At 39.1% G+C, this 17,272-nt stretch overlaps 1 protein-coding gene across 2 annotated transcripts in view; it reads right to left on the minus strand.

The window, feature by feature from the left end:
- Window positions 1-17,272, minus strand: part of ATP2A3 (ATPase sarcoplasmic/endoplasmic reticulum Ca2+ transporting 3) — a 269,997-nt gene that overhangs the window by 136,163 nt on the left and 116,562 nt on the right. For both annotated transcript variants that reach the window (XM_056556395.1, XM_056556396.1), the window contains exon 5: window positions 10,801-10,939. In XM_056556395.1, the coding sequence (XP_056412370.1) occupies window positions 10,801-10,939 (139 nt within the window). The remainder of the gene's footprint in view (window positions 1-10,800; window positions 10,940-17,272) is intronic.

Below are 17,272 nucleotides of genomic sequence, written 5' to 3' on the forward strand. Positions count from 1 at the left end.
CTGGTGCCAGAAAGTTATACAGATTTGTAAATTACTTCTATTAAAAATTCTTAATCCTTCCAGTACTTATTAGCAGCTGTATACTACAGAGAAATTTTTCTTTTGGGATTTCATTTCTGCCACGACCACAGTGCTCTCTGCTGACACCGCTGTCCATTTTAGGAACTGTCCAGAGCAGCATATGTTTGTATGGGGATTTTCTCCTTCTCTGGACAGTTCCTAAAATGGATAGAGATGTTAGAAAAGAGCACTGTGGTAGTGACAGAAAAGAAATCCAAAAAGAAAAGAACTTCCTCTGTAGTATACAGCCGCTATTTTTTTTTTTTTATATAAGTAATTTACAAATCTGTAACTTTCTTGCATCAGTTGATTTAAAAATAGAAAAATTCCACCAGAGTACCCCTTTAAGGACCAGGCCAATTTTCGTTTTTTTCCTTCTCCCCTTCTAAAAATCATAAAACTTTCAATTTTGCACCTACAGACAGAGGGCTTGTTTTTTGTGTCACCAATCGTACTTTGTAATGACAATCATTTAATAAAATCTATGGCAAAAAAAAAAAAAAATTTAATGGTATTGTGGGGTGAAATAAAAAAAAATAAAAATGTATATTTTGGGGACTTCCGTTTCTACACAGTGCAATTTTCTGTAAAAATGACACCTTATCTTTATTCTGTAGGTCCTACAAGGATACCTAATTTAAGAAGGTTTTGTTTTACTACTTAAAACTAAATAAATAAATAACTAACTAACTACATGCACCAAAATTAGTATGTTTAAAATGGTCATCTTGTGACCCCTATTACTTTTTAGTTTTTCTGCATACTGGCTTATATGAGGGCTCATTGTTTTTAATTTTGATGGGACTTTTTGATCGCTTTTTATTCCTTTATGGTATATGACGTGACCAAAAATGCGCAATTTTGGACTTTGGTATTTTTTTATGTATACGCCATCAACTGTGCGGTTTAACTACTAACATTATATTTTAATAGTTCGGACATTTACGCACGCGGCGGTACTACATGATTATTTTTATTTCACAATTAAAAAATGGGAAGGGGGGGTGATTCAAACTTTTATTAGGAAGGGGTTAATTCACATTTATTAACTTTTTTTTATTCCCAATAGGGGGCTTCACCATGCCATCTTTTGATCGCATATACTGTTCAATGCTATGCCATAGCACAGAATTCAACAGTGTTATCGGTGTTCTGCTGCTCCAGCCCGTTGAAGCTTCCTGGAGCAGCAGAGGACCAATCGGACAGCGGGGAGGCAGGTAAGGGCCCTCCTGCCATCCACTCAGGCGATCGGGACATCAGGATTTTGCCTCGATGGTCCCGATCAGCTTCGCTGAGCTGCCAGGATCGTTTTACTTTTATTTTAGATGCCGCAATCAACTTTGATTGCAGCATCTAAAAGGTTAATGCCGGGCATCGGCCCGATCGGCGATGCCCGGCATAAACAGTGGGTCATGGCTGCTGATAGCAATCATGATCCACGGGGTTTGAAGTATTCTCAGCTCGAGAGCACGCTTCAAACAACAGTAATGGGGCCAGGTCGTACAGGTACACTCTGGCCCACATTTATCATTGTAGTGTAAGAGAAGCATTTTACACCTTTTTATTGGGTGCTGGTGATGTGTAGGAGCACCACATTTATTAAATGTTCACCGAGCATTTGATACATTTTGTGCAGGTAAACATTTTCTAAAATTTCTCTCTTCACATACACTAAAAAGCTACGCCAGGTCTGGGATGGTGTAGTTTTAGACACTTTTCACACTTTTTTTTTTTTTTACAAGAGGCACAGTTCATATATCCCTTCTATATCATCTGTATTGCCAAAATCAGTGGATCGCAACTCAAAATCAGTGGATTGCAACTCAAAATCAGCAGAAATATGTAAACAAAAAGGCGCAAAAAAGGCACAAAAACCCTGCTTGCGCCTTTTTGCACCTCTTGTAGACACAAAAAACAGTCTAAAGACAATGATAAATGTCGGCCTTTGTCCTTAAATCTTAATCCTTCCAGTACTTATCTGCTGCTTTATGCTCCAGAGGAAGTTCTTTTCTTTCTGAATTTCTTTTCTGTCTGACCACAGTGCTCTCTGTTGACACCTCTGTCCATTTTAGGAACTGTCCAGAGCAGGATAGGTTTGCTATGGGGACTTGCTCCTACTCTGCACAGTTCCTACAATGGACAGAGGTGTCAGCAGAGAGCACTGTGGTCAGACAGAAAAGAAATTCAAAATGAAAGTAACTTCCTATGGAACATACAGCAGCTGATGGAAGGGTTAAGATTTTTAGATAGAAGTAATTTACAAATCTGCTTAAATTTCTGGCACCAGTTGATTTGGGAAAAAAAAAAAGTGTTTTGCTGTGGAGTACCCCTTTAAGGTGTTAAACATGACAGCCTGCCTGAGTGTTGTTGCTGACCATGTCCATCCTTTTATGTGTACTCATCTTCTGACAGCATTATACAAACCATGTCACAAACCTCAAATCATTTCAAGCTAGTTGCTTGACTATGAGAATGCGTTGACAGTAACCAGATCTCAATCCAATAGTGCACCTTTGGGATGTGGTGAATGGAAGATTTGCATAATGCATGTGCAGCCGACAAATTTGCAGCAACTGCATGATGCCATTAAGTCCATATGGACCAAAAAAATTTCTACCACCTTATAGAAAATACACCATGAAGAACAAAAGTTGTTTTAACCCCTTAAGGACCGAGGGTTTTTCTGTTTTTGCATTTTCGTTTTTTCCTCCTTGCCTTTAACCTCTTCAGGACGCAGAGCGTATGGATACACCCTGCATTCCGAGTCCATAAGGACGCAGGGCGTATCCATACGCCCGTGGGAATTCCGGTCCCCACCGCTAGCCGGTTGGGGACCGGAGCCGGATGCCTGCTGAAATCGTTTAGCAGGCATCGCGGCATATCGCCCAAGGGGGTCATTATGTCCCCCCATGTCGGCGATGGCCGCAGATCGCTGGACAATTCAGCACAGCGATCTGCGGCGATTCCGGGTCAATCGGGTCTCCAGTGACACGGTGACACGGAATTACTGGCTGATCGGGGCCGTCTCTGACGGCCCCGAACAGCCATAGCCAGCAGGGGTGAGGTGGCACTGGTGCCACCTCACGATCGCCCCGACCAATCAGGGAACCTGCTGTGGGTGTCACTCCCGCAAACCCACTCCGCAAAGACCCCGGGAGCTGGGGACCCCGATCCCTGGCATCCCTGTTGGGATCGGGGCCCCAGGAGCGGCGGCGGCGAGGGACTGACCTGAAGCGGCGTGGATCAGCAGTTGGGCGAGTTGGTTAGCAACAGCTCCCAGCATGCAAAAAGGGCATGATGGGAGCTGTAGTTATGCAACAGCAGGAGGCAGACAACCACAACTCCCAGCATTCCCTTATGGGAATTCTGGGACATATAGTTTTGCAACAGCTGGAGGCACATTTTTTCTACGGAAAAGTGTACTTTCAGCTGTTTTATAACTACAACTCCCAGCTTGCACAATCAGCTAAAGTGCATGCTGGGAGTTGTAGAGGTGCATCTGCTGGTTACATAACTACAACTCCCAGCATGCCCATTGGCTGTCAGTGACTGCTGAGAGTTGTAGTTTTGAAACAGCTGAAGGCACACTGGTTGTGAAACTCATTTTTTTTTTACCTAACTCAGTGTTTCACGACCGGTGTGCCTCCAGCTGTGGCAAACTACAACTCCCAGCATGCACCGTATATATGCTGGGAGTTGTAGTTTTGCAACAGCTGGAGGCACACTGGTTGTGAAACACTAAGTTAGGTCAAACTCAGTGATACATAACCAGTGTGCCTACAGCTGTTGCAAAACTAAAACTCTCAGCATGTACAGTCTGTCAGCGCATGCTGGGAGTTGTAGTTTTGCAACAGCTGGATGTTCCCCCCCTCCCCAATGTGAACGTACAGGGTACACTCACATGGGCGGAGGTTTACAGTAAGTATCCGGCTGCAAGTTTGAGCTGCGGCAAATTTTCTGCCGCAGCTCAAACTGCCAGCGAGAAACTACTGTGAACCCCCGCCCGTGCGACTGTACCCTAAAAACACTACATATACACATGCCCCTACACAGCCCCCCTCCCCAATAAAAATGAAAAATGTCTGGTACGCCACTGTTTCCAAAACGGAGCCTCCAGCTGTTGCAAAACAACTACTCCCCTACTCCCAGTATTACCAGACAGCCACTGACTGTCCAGGCATGCTGGGAGTTTAGCAACAGCTGGAGGCACCCTGTTTGGGAATCACTGGCATAAAATACCCCTATGTCCACCCCTATGCAAGTTCCTAATTCAGGCCTCAAATGCGCATGGCGCTCTCACTTTGGAGCCCTGTCGTATTTCAAGGCAACAGTTTAGGGTCACATATGGGGTATCGCCGTACTCGGGAGAAATTGTGTTACAAATTTTGGGGGGTATTTTCTGCTTTTACCCTTTTTAAAAATGTAAAATTTTTGGGAAAACAAGCATTTTAGGTAAAAAATAAAAAAAATTTTTTTTACATATGCAAAAGTCGTGAAACACCTGTGGGGTATAAAAGGTTCACTTAACCCCTTGTTACGTTCACCGAGGGGTCTAGTTTCCAAAATAGTATGCCATGTGTTTTTTTTTTTTTTGCTGTCTTGGCACCATAGGGGCTTCCTAAATGCAGCATGCCCCCAGAGCAAAATTTGCTTCCAAAAAGCCAAATGTGACTACCCCTCTTCTGAGACCTGTAGTGCGCCAGCAGAGCACTTTTCACCCCCATATGGGGTGTTTTCTGAATCTGGAGAAATTGGGATTCAAATTTTGGGGGGTATTTTCTGCTATTACCCTTTTTAAAAATGAAAAATTTTTGGGAAACCAAGCATTTTAGGTAAATTATATTTTATTTTTTTACATTTGCAAAAGTCATGAAACACCTGTGGGGTATTAAGGCTCACTTTATCCCTTGTTACGTTCCCCGAGGGGTATTGTTTCCAAAATGGTATGCCATGTGTTTTTTTTTTGCTGTTTTGACACCCTAGGGGCTTCCTAAAGGTGACATGCCCCCCAAAAACCATTTCAGAAAAACGTACTCTTTAAAATCCCCTTGTCGCTCCTTCCCTTCTGAGCCCTCTACTGCGCCCGCCAAACACTTTACATAGACATATGAGGTATGTGCTTACTCGAGACAAATTGGGCTACAAATACAAGTAAAAATTTTCTCCTTTTACCACTTTCATGTTCATGTAGACCCAATTTTTGAATTTTTGCGAGTGTAAAAAATGAAGATTGTGAATTTTCTCCTTCACTTTGCTGCTATTCCTGTGAAACACCTAAAGGGTTAAAACACTGACTGAATGTCATTTTGAATACTTTGGGGGGTGCAGTTTTTATAATGGGGTCATTTATGGGGCATTTCTAATATGAAGACCCTTCAAATCCACTTCAAAACTGAACTGGTGCCTGAAAAATATTGAGTTTGAAAATTTTGTGAAAAATTGGAAAATTGCTGCTGAACTTTGAAGCCCTCTGGTGTCTTCCAAAAGCAAAAACTCGACAATTTTATTATGCAAACATAAAGTAGACATATTGTATATGTGAACCAAAAAAAAAATGTTTTTGAATATCCATTTTCCTTACAAGCAGAGAGTTTCAAAGTTCGAAAAATGCAAAATTTTCATTTTTTTCATTAAATTTTGGGATTTTTCACCAAGAAAGGATGCAAGTTAGCATAAAATTTTACCACTATGTTAAAGTAGAATATGTCACGAAAAAACAATCTCTGAATCCGAATGATAAGCAAAAGCATTCCAGAGTTATTCATGTTTAAAGTGACAGTGGTCAGAATTGCAAAAAACGGCCTTAAGGTGAAAAAGGGCTAAGTCCTTAAGGGGTTAAAAAATCATAACTCTTTAAATTTTGCACCTAAAAATCCATATGATGGCTTATTTTTTGCGCCACCTATACTACTTTGTAATGACATCAGTCATTTTGCCCAAAAATCCACAGTGAAACGGAAAAAAAAAATCATTGTGAGCCAACATACAAAAAAACAAAAAACGCCGTTTTGTAACTTTTGGGGGCTTCCGTTTCTACGCAGTGCATATTTCGGTAAAAATTACACCTTATCATTATTCTGTAGGTCCATACGGTTAAAATGTTACCCTACTTATATAGGTTTGATTTTGTCGTACTTCTGGAAAAAATCATAACTACATGCAGGAAAATTAATACGTTTAAAATTGTCATCTTCTGACCCCTATAACTTTTTTATTTTTGCGCATATCGGGCGGTATGAGGGCTCATTTTTTACGCCGTGATCTGAAGTTTTTAGTGGTACAATTTTTGCATTGATAGGACTTATTGATCATTGATCTATTTTGGACTTTGGAATTTTTTTGCGCATACGCCACTGACCATGCGGTTTAATTAACGATATATTTATAATTTATAAATTATAAATATATTGTTTATAATAATTTATAATTCAGACATTTCCGCACGCGGCGATACCAAATGTTTTTTTTTTTTTTTAATTTACACTGTGTTTTTTTTTTTTATGGGAAAAGGGGGGTGATTCAAACTTTTAATAGGGAAGGGGTTAAATGATCTTTATTCACTTTTTTTTGCAGTGTTATAGCTCCCATAGGGACCTATAACCCTGCACACACTGATCTATTACATTGATCACTGGTTTCTCATAGGAAACCAGTGATCGATGATTCTGCCATCGGACAGCGAGGAGGCAGGTAGGGACCCTCCTGCTGTCCTGTAAGCTGTTCGGGATGCCGTGATTTCGCCGCAGCTATCCCGAACAGCCCACTGAGCTAACCGGCATACTTTCACTTTAGACGCAGCATTCAACTTTGAACGCCATGTCTAAAGGGTTAATAGCGCGCGGCACCGCGATCAATGCCGCACGCTATTAGCCACGGGTCCCGGCCGTTAGAGGCCAGGCCCGACCAGCTATGACGCCGTGGCCCCGCGTTATAGATCGGGAGCAGACACATGACGTTCCAGTACGTCATTAAAGTGGCCAGTGAATATGAATTTATTATATATATATATATATATATATATATATATATATATATATATATATATATATATATATATATATATATATATAGTCTAGAGCAGTACATCTAAATATTAACAGTGGTGGGTGCAGGCAGCTATACGAACCCCGGTCAGAGGTCCCCCATTCAGATAAGAGGATTTCACCATAGTAAAAGAAGCTGATTTAATTCATCAAACCATTTCAAAGAGTGGCAATATTTCATGTGCGCACACAACCATTTTCAAGCAAAGTAACACAGTGATCATTGCAAGTATATATTCATGTATAACATCATAGTGCATTATCACATTTACATAAAGTGCCATACAAGTCATCCACAATTAATATTCATTCACTAGAGTACACAGTTTGCCAAGTTTTCCTTCCCAAACCTTATGAGAGAGGAAAAGCAACATATGAGGGTGCTCTTGTCCTCATATCCAGACCTCAGATGGGGCTGAGCTGTAGTGAAGAGACTGTAGACTGAAAAGAACTTGCCACTATTGGAGTGCTGCAGAAACTTTGTTTTGCTGTGGATTTGTGAGCCTGTAACCCGGCTGACACCTGTAGATAAACCTACTACTTTTTGTTTGCAGCTTATAGCCACCCAATTTCAATGAATTTGGGTTCATGTGAAAATGATGACTGGGGGAGATAAAGCAAAACCTGTGTAGAGGAAGAGTGGTGCGGTTGCCCATAGCAACCAATCGGATTGCTTCTTTCATTTTTTCACAGGCCTCTTTCAACTTTAAGTTATTGCTGTTACATATTATTATACCCCACTATGGAAATAGTAAGCCTATTGGTGTGCCACATTTACATGTTATTTAAGAAAATAGTATTGGTAAAGTTAAGGGCAGATACTTTGACAGAAGAATGGCTTGGCTACAACTAGCTACACCCCTAGCCTAAATACAGTACAATACATATACTTCCTTGATACATGGCTAGGGAACCTCTTGTCCTGGTTTTGTGAAACCACTTGTGCAACTTTAACTACCCATGAAATACACAACACTGTCTGAAATAATACTGTACAGTACAGAGTACTCCAGGGAACTGTACTTATACATTATCCGGTGGATAATAAGTGTCTTATTGAGGAGGAAACCTGACTGCTGGGACGGTTGACAGGTTGAGCCGGCAGTCACTTGCTGTCATCCAGGAATGTGGGGGCAGTAGCATGCCAAGTAGCCAGGGTCCCCTGAGGATAGGGGGTATGTGTTTGATAAGTTCAGTTTCTTGGAGTACCCCTTTAAGCTAACTATATGATTGTTGATTTATACAGTAAACATGCAGAGCTTTGCTCCAATTTACACATGTTCTACAAAAAACTATTGAATACTCATACAGACTTTCCAGCATCTTTCCATTTGCTACAAAGCACTCATTCTGCCCTTTCTATTTGTGTGGTCACATCACCCTTAGGGGTGATACTGGCAAAATCATATATGGAAAGTACCATGTTTTCCTAAAGGAAAAGAAAAAAAGAAATCACTGGAAGAGTTGTCTGCAACTTTCCACAGACAAGAGTATCCAGCTCAGCAGCACATTTTACATGTAAATGCTCAGAGACTGAATCAGTCATTTCATAAAAAGAATCTGATGTAGACACAATGGGGGAGATTTAGCAAAACCTGTGCAGAGGAAAAGTTGCCCATAACAACCAATTCGCTTGCTTCTTTTATTTTTAACAAGGTCCCAGCAAAATGAAAGAAGTGCTCTGATTGGTTGCTATGGGCAACTTCTCCTTTGCACGCTTTTGATAAATCGCCCCAATGTCTGTGAAACAACTAACTAGCCTATCCCCAGCTTATGACCTAGGCAGAATAACAGTAAGTTTACATATATAGCACAATGAAATGTGTCAAATAAAAAACTTGAGCACTTGCTTACTTGACCAGAGCAGCTTTGATAAATTATAGAAAAGTATGTTTTACAAATGAAGATAATACAGACGCATTTTAACCCTGATTTCACCCTGAAATAGTTTTCATACACTTAGGCTGAAGTCATTTAACCTCTTCAAAGGTTCCATGTCAACAAACTTTATCGTTTTTGAAGATTGTTTCAAACATCTTATTAGTAGCATTTTATTTGAGATACATTTTATTTATAGTTCACTTAAAACAGCTAGGAAATGTCCAGAAAACAATGTCATACCTTTAAAACCTAACTGATGGGAGGTGATTGGGGGTTTACCTGTGCAGTTTTTTTAAGGCCTCTTAGCCTAACATCATGGGAAAAATCAAAAGAAACTTCACAAAAAAAATATAAAAAAGTAAAAAAAAAAAGTTGTGGACCTCCACATGCCTGGTACATCCTTGAGAGCAAATTTCTACTGCTTTCAGGTACCATACTCCTCTTTAAACGATAATATGCAAGTTTAACCCCTTTAGGACCAGACCAATTTTTTTTTTTACATTTTCGTTTTTTCCTCCTTGCCTTCTAAAAATCATAACTCTTATATTTCCATCCTCAGACCCATATGAGGGCTTGTTTTTTTCATCACCAATTGTACTTTGTAATTTCATCACTTATTTTACCATAAAATGTACGGCTCAACCAAACAAATATTAATGTGGGAAAATTGAAAAGAAAACTGCAATTTAGCTAATTTTGGCAGATTTTGTTTTCACGCTTTACACTTTCCGGTAAAAATAACATGTTTTCTTTATTCTGTGGGTCAATATCATTAAAAGGATACCCATGTTATATGCTTTTCTATAATTGTACCGCTTAAAAAAAATCTCAAACCATTTTAACAAAATTAGTATGTTTGAAATTGCCCTATTTTGACCACCTATAAAACTTTCAAATTTTTCCGCATATGGGGCAGTATGAGGGCTCATTTTTTGCGTTATGAACAGTAGTTTTTTATCAGTACCACTTTTGCTTAGGTTTTACTATTTATAATTTTTTTATAAATTTTTTTTTTAAATAAAATGTGACAAAAAAAAGCAGCAATTTTGGACTTAACATTTTTTTTTACCCTTATGCCGTTCACCGTACGGGATGATTAACAATATATTTTAATAGTTCAGACTTTTACGCACGCGGCAATACCAAATATGCATATAATTTTTTTTACGCTTTTTTGGGGTAAAATGGGGAAAACTGACGTTTTACTTTTTATTGGGGGAGGGGATCTTTCACATTTCAACTTTTTTATTTATTTTACACTGTTTATGTCCCCATAGGGGACTATTCATTGCAATCAGTGGATTGCTTATACTGTTCAGTGCTATGTATAGGACATAGCACTGATCAGTATTATCGGTCATCTTCTGCTCTGGTCTACTCGATCTCAGACCAGAGCAGAAGACCCCGGGAGACGGCCGGAGCCAGGTGAGGGGACCTCCGGCCGCCATGCTGGATGATCGGATCCCCGCGGCAGCGTTGTGGGCGATCCGATCATCCATTCAAAGTACCGCACTGCTGCAGATGCCGTGATCGCGGATGTCCGCCATAGAAAGAAAGTAGTGATTTTATATGACCTAAAAGAGAGAGGGAATGTGCACTATTATTAAATGTCAGGAATTGTAAGTTTTCATAAATATGTTGGGAAGTTATGACTTCTGCTAGGCTTGTACTTATCTATTTCACTGTATGCAATATTTTATTTTTATTTCATTATGTTTTAGCATTCAGACTCCGTTTTTTTTTCCCCCCACAAATATTATATGGCATACCAAAAAAATAGTTGGTCCTTTACTTTTATATAAATAGTAACAAGTACCTGCCACTTCTACAATGTCTCCAGGAACAAGGTCCCTTGCTCTGATACGTTGTACTCCATTCCGGTCTGCACGGATTACTTTGCCCATCTCAGGTTCATATTCCTTCAGAGCTTCAATGGCACTCTCTGCATTTCTTTCCTGCAAATAACAAAAAAAAGTTAATTAAATATTTTGTAGGAGTTGTTATTCACTGACACTTTATATAAATCATTAAATGGGAATTTCAAGTTAAAATTACTTCTCTCCTATCCACAGTATAGGGGATAGGTGTCAGCCTACTGCAATTTGCTTATTTTTGGTCTCCATTTTGGTTCCTCCTCTTTGTTCTGCTTACATACTAAAATGGTGGTATTCATTGTGGTGCTAATATTATGCCTTCTTGTTGAAAAAAAAAATGATGCTTTTCTAACTATCAGATGTACTAGATCAAAAATATTCATGTTTTATTCACTTATCCTGTTATCCTGCAGAGCTGATGCGTTACTACAATAAAAAAAAGAAAGAGCTGATGCATTACTACAATAAAAAAAAGAAAAGAATATATATAATAAATATCTCTCTCTCTCTCTCTCTCTCTCTCTCTCTCTCTCTCTCTCTCTCTCTCTCTCTCTCTCTCTCTCTCTCTCTCTCTCTCTCTCTCTCTCTCTCTCTCTCTCTCTCTCTCTCTCTCTCTCTCTCTCTCTCTCTCTCTCTCTCTCTCTCTCTCTCTCTCTCTCTCTCTCTCTCTCTCTCTCTCTCTCTCTCTCTCTCTCTCTCTCTCTCTCTCTCTCTCTCTCTCTCTCTCTCTCTCTCTCTCTCTCTCTCTCTCTCTCTCTCTATATATATATATATATATATATATATATATATATATATATATATATATATATATATATATATCAGTGTTTCCTTCATGTCACAACCTAACACCCAACCACAAGATTTTGGGTATTCAATGGTGCAAGAATTTAACTTCTGTTCAGTTTTGAGATTACATAAAAGCTCCTAGGGGCTTGTGTCAAAACCCTATTAACAGCCAGTAAAGAATGTATACAAAATACAGGATAACAATATTTAGATCCCTCTCCCTTTTCTCAGTTATTCTGACATCTGGCCCTATTTTAACATTGCAATAAAATCTGATCTGAAAACAGTTTAAAGTGGTGTCCTTTCACTCTTACATTAGTATCAATGAAATTAAAGGGGTATTCCAGGATTATTTTTATTTGACTATGCTACAGGGGCTGTAAAGTTAGTGTAGTCCATAATATAGTGTCTGTACCTGTGTGTGACAGTGGTCTCACAATTCTTCGATGATTTTTGCCACAATATATTTATATATTTTATTTCAGCAACAATTTGACAATCACAGTTTTACAATAGATTTTGCCATATAGTTACATTCACATTAAATTCTGTATCACCATCTTATAGCTAAACAATTCTACAAACATTATTTTAAAACCCCCACCCAACCCCCACAGCACGAGGAGAGGAAAAGAAAAAAAAGAAAAAATTTTTTTTTACGCCATAACCCAGCAGTTCAGTTTTTGCCAAAAACTCAAAATTTTCTCTCATTGGGCCAAGGATTTAACGGATTTGGTTCTCATTTTTTCCACTTCCCCCTCTCACATTTTCAAAGTAGGATCTGTCAAAGATAACCAGTTTTTAAGTACGGTATCAACATTCTGCCTACAAATAATACTTTCAATAGTAATTCGCTTTTAGGCAATCTAGAAGGTCATGACATCCCAATAAGAAAAATCTTGGATCAAATGAGGGAACACATTCTGCATTTTTTATAGATATATTAGGCCAGAACTCTTAAATTTTTATACAACTTCAAAATATATGATAGCTATCTGCCTCTTGCATGTCACATTTACTACATTTCGCTATTTTGTTACCCCTGAATTTATTAACCATTTTGAGTGAGTAGTGTAATCTATGTACAATTTTAAACTGCATTATTCTATGTGGTTGACTAACCAATGCAGTCAGTGTACTCTTAAGTATTTGTTCCCATTGCATTTCTGTGCAAACTCCCATAACTTTTTCCCATTTGTTTCTACTAATAAAGTGACCATTATCTGTCACCTGATTCATTAATATCTTATATATCATAGATATGCTCTTATCACCCTGTGTAAAAAAAAAAAAATCCATGATATAATGTGTCTCAATATCAAACATGTAGTGGCATAAGCATGTGATATTTGCAACATTCTATAACACTGACTTATTTAAGTGGTATTGTTTTTGTAAATTTTCAAATCTAACAACCTTTCTATATGTAATCAGTTGCTCAACCAACCTGATATTATGTTTTTCCCAAAATCCATAATCCTCTATTTTTAAGAATTCTACAATTTTTTTTATTCCATAAACAAGTATATTTCATGCACCCTTAATTCCAATTAATTTTTTAAGTTTAAACCAAATTGTATCAATTTGATACAAAATAGTGCATCTTTTCCCTAAACCCTGTGCTAGTCCACCTGATTAGATTTTAATCTGGACTACAATCAGTTGATCTCTCTGATCAAGTCGTCAAGCCATATGAGGCCATGTGGAAAACATGGGCATGGTACAAAAAAGTTGCGCTCTACATGGTACAGTTTGCCATGTACAATTCTTTTGTACTGTCCCAGTACGCTGGGAACACAGACATTCCTGCAGTTCCAAGAGGAAGTTCTAAAGGCCCTCATCATTGGTGAACGCTGAAGGGTGGGTCAGAGCACCTCTGGAACTTCGGTTTCCCGGATCTTCCCAGGCCAACATTTTCCAGGTGAGGTCCCCCACACTGGAAAGAAGGGACGATCGCAGAAAAAAAATGCAGTGTGTCTAACAGGAGGGGGATTCGGAAGGACACCACCACTCAATGTGACACTTCCCCCGATCATCCGGGCCTCTGCATTAAAAACTGCTTCAGAGAGTATCACACTTCCATGGAGAACTACATTTTTAATCCTTTTCCCTAATATAAATTCCCCAGAATTAGACTATGTGGTACCAGTCCAGAATATATTGTCTTCCAAATTTTAAAAACAAACACCACCTCCCCCCAAAAAAACATAAACCTATTTCCCAATAACCCTGATATCTTCCCCCCATCCCCCCCCCCCCCCCCAACCTGAAAAAAAAAAAAAAGGGTCATGGGACACTCAGTCAACAGTATTGGGGATTTGCAGTTGCCTCAAATGCGCAGCGCTCTCTCCATACGTGAGCGGGGTCCACATTTGAGGTAACCGAACAGGGACGGCCACACACATCACATTCCCAGAAAGATGATTCAGAGCATAGGTTTTTGGGTTGGCATATTTTTACTTTTGGCTATACTCAATCAATTTGGGAAAATCAATCAATTTGGTCAATCAATTTGGTAAAAAAAAACTGGCATATCAGTAATAAAATAGCAATTTTCATTTTCCCCAAACTACACTTCATCCATTCCTGGAAAATAAATTTAGGGAACACCCGTCTGTTCCAAATGTCCACTTCACCCCTATACACCTTCCCTTGGGGGTGTACTGTTTGTAATAGGCTCACATGTGGGTATTCCTTTCTTGTATTTTCCTATGAATGTATGTAACTGTTAGGTCCATAAGAAACATCGGCTTCAAAAGCAAAGATTCTCACTCATGAGCTCCGTCGTATTTCCAGGCGACAATTCGGAGTCGCATGTTAGTTGTTCCCAGAAAGATGAAGCAGAGCTTAGGTTGAAAATTGCAATTTTCAAAAGTTAATCTTCATCCATTCCTGGAAAACAAATTTAGGAAACACCCGTACATTCAAAATGTCCTCTTTACCCCTATACCCATTCCTCAGGGTGGGTACTTTCTGTAATGGTGTCACACGTGGGTGTTTCATTTTTGTATTTTCCGCTGAATGTATGTAAACTTCAGCTACTGTTGCCATAGGCCTCAAATGCAAACAGATTTTGACTTCTGAGCCTTGTTGTGCGCCCGCCTAGCACGTTACCCCATATGTGGATGTATTTCCATAGTCAGGGGGAAAAGTCCTCCAAAATTTGGAACCCGATTTCTCCTATTACCCCATGTGAAATGTAAAAAATTGGGTAACCCCAGCATTTTAGTGAAAAATTAAAAATATTTTCAATTTACGGCCCACTGTTCAAAACACCTGTGAGATTTAAGTACTCAATGTTACCTTCCTTGAGGGGTGTAGTTTCAAAATGATGGTCACTTGCCAGGGTTTTTATTTTTTATTTTTTTTATAGATTTTGTGTCAGAACCTCCCACTGCAGTGCAAAGCACCACTTTAGGCCTCAAATCTCATCGGTGCTGTCTCACGGCTAAGCCCTGTTTTGCACCCGCATAGTGCTTTATTGCCATAAATGGGGTATTTCCTTATTCTGGAGGAATTGGGCTACAAATTTTGTGGAGCTCTTTTTATCTTACTACTTGTGAAACAAAAAAAAAAATGTGGTTAATACCAGCAATTTAGTGTTAAAAATCAATTCTTTAACTTTTATGTCCCACTGTTAAAAAAACGTGAGGTGTAAGTACTCACTATAACCCTTGTTACGTTCCTTGAGGGGTGTAGTTTCTAAAATGGTGTCACATGTGTGGGGTTTCTGCTGTTCTTGCACAATGGGGGCTTTGTAAACGCATATGGACCCCGACTTCAATTCCAACAAACTTTTCCCTCCAAAAGCCCAATGGCGTGCCTTCTATTCTGAGCATTGCAGTCCGCCCACAGAGCACTTTACATCCACAAATGGGGTATTTTCTTTCTCAGGCGAAATTGCACTACAAATTTTGGGGGCGTTTTCACCTATTACCCCATGTGAAAATGAAACATTTGGGGTAACACTATCAATACTGATCAAAAAACCTGTGAGGTGTAAGTACTCACTGTAATCCTTGTTACTTTCCTGGAGGGGTATAGTTTCTAAAATGGTGTCACATGTGGGGGGTTTCTGCTATTCTGGCTCCATGGGAGGTTTGTAAATGCACATGGCCCTGACTTCAATTCCAGCAAAATTCTCTCTCCAAAAGTCGAATGGCGCTCCTTCTGTTCTGAAACCTGTAGTGCGCCAGCAGAGCACTTAACGTCCACATATGGGGCATTTTCTTAATCGGGAGAAATTGGGCTTAAAATTTTGGGGTCCATTTTCTCCTATTACACCAAGTAAAAATGAAAAATTTTGAGCAACACCATAATTTCATTTTCTCGTCCAAGTTAAACGCAAAGTCATCAGACATCTATGAGGTGTTTCGGCTCACTATACCCCTTGTTACGTTCCTTGAGGGGTGTAGTTTCCAAAATAGTGTGCAGTGAGTTTTTTTTTTTGCTGTTCTGACACCCTGGGGACTTGCAAAATGCAACAAGCCCCCCAAAAAACTTCAGCAAAATTTCAGCAAAATTCTCTTTCAAAAAGCTAAATTTTTCTCATGTTGCATTTAGGAGGCCCCCATGGTGCCAGTACAGCGCAAAAAAAAAAAAAACACCGCATACTATTTTGGAAACGACACCCCTCAAGGAACGCAACACAGGTGTTTGATGACTTTGCTTTGAAGTTGGACGCGAAAATTGAAAATTTGATTTATAACACTAAAATGATGGTGTTAACCAAATTTTTCTTTTTCACAAAGGGTAATAGGAGAAAATGCCCAAGATTTTAAACCTAATTTCTTCTATTACCCCTTGTGAAAAAGAAAGGTTTGGGGTAACACTACTATGTTGAAGTAGAATATGTCACGGAAAAAAAAACTCTCGGAATCAGAATAAAAGGTAAAAGCATCCCAGAGTTATTAATGCAATAGGTGACAGTGGTCAGAATTTCAAAAAAAGGCTAAGTCCTGAAGGTGAAAATGGGCTGAGTCCCCAAGGGGTTAAAAGTACTACTAAAGCATGTATACACCCGCTTGTCCCCATTAAGTTCCCTCCAGGTATCATACCACTCTACTTCACCAATAAATCTCATTAATGGGGGACGTCAATCTACCTATGTTTTTCCTAGGTGAAATTTTGTCTATCAATCATGCAATTAAAATCTCCGCAGACATATACGGTTAATTGTGCAAATTCCTTATCGAGTCCAAATTTATTCAGTTCCACAAGGAAATGCCAGAATAACAGATTATCCAGAATGCCATATAAAAAGACATAACGTCATTTACTATCTATTTGTTGAGTAATTAATGTAAAATTTATTTTATTGTGTATTATTACTGAGACCCCTGCAGAAAAATTTGTACCAAATGCATGGAACTCCTGTGATCCCCATCCCTTCTTAATTAACAATTCACATCAAAAACTGTGCATCTCTTATTGCGATTATTTAATCCTCTAACATTCCAGATCAATATCTAGGTCATAAAAAATGTTCTTGTTGATATGAGTTATTTTTAAAAATATTTATTTTTAACAGCATACAAAATTACTCATGTCTCGGGATTTCCCAGGTTGCCATGCGTTGAGACCTGACATCACTAGTCAGGTGATCAGAGGGAGTCTGTCCTGCTT

The sequence above is a fragment of the Hyla sarda genome, chromosome 2, assembly GCF_029499605.1.
Source record: "Hyla sarda isolate aHylSar1 chromosome 2, aHylSar1.hap1, whole genome shotgun sequence".
Classification (NCBI taxonomy): domain Eukaryota; kingdom Metazoa; phylum Chordata; class Amphibia; order Anura; family Hylidae; genus Hyla; species Hyla sarda.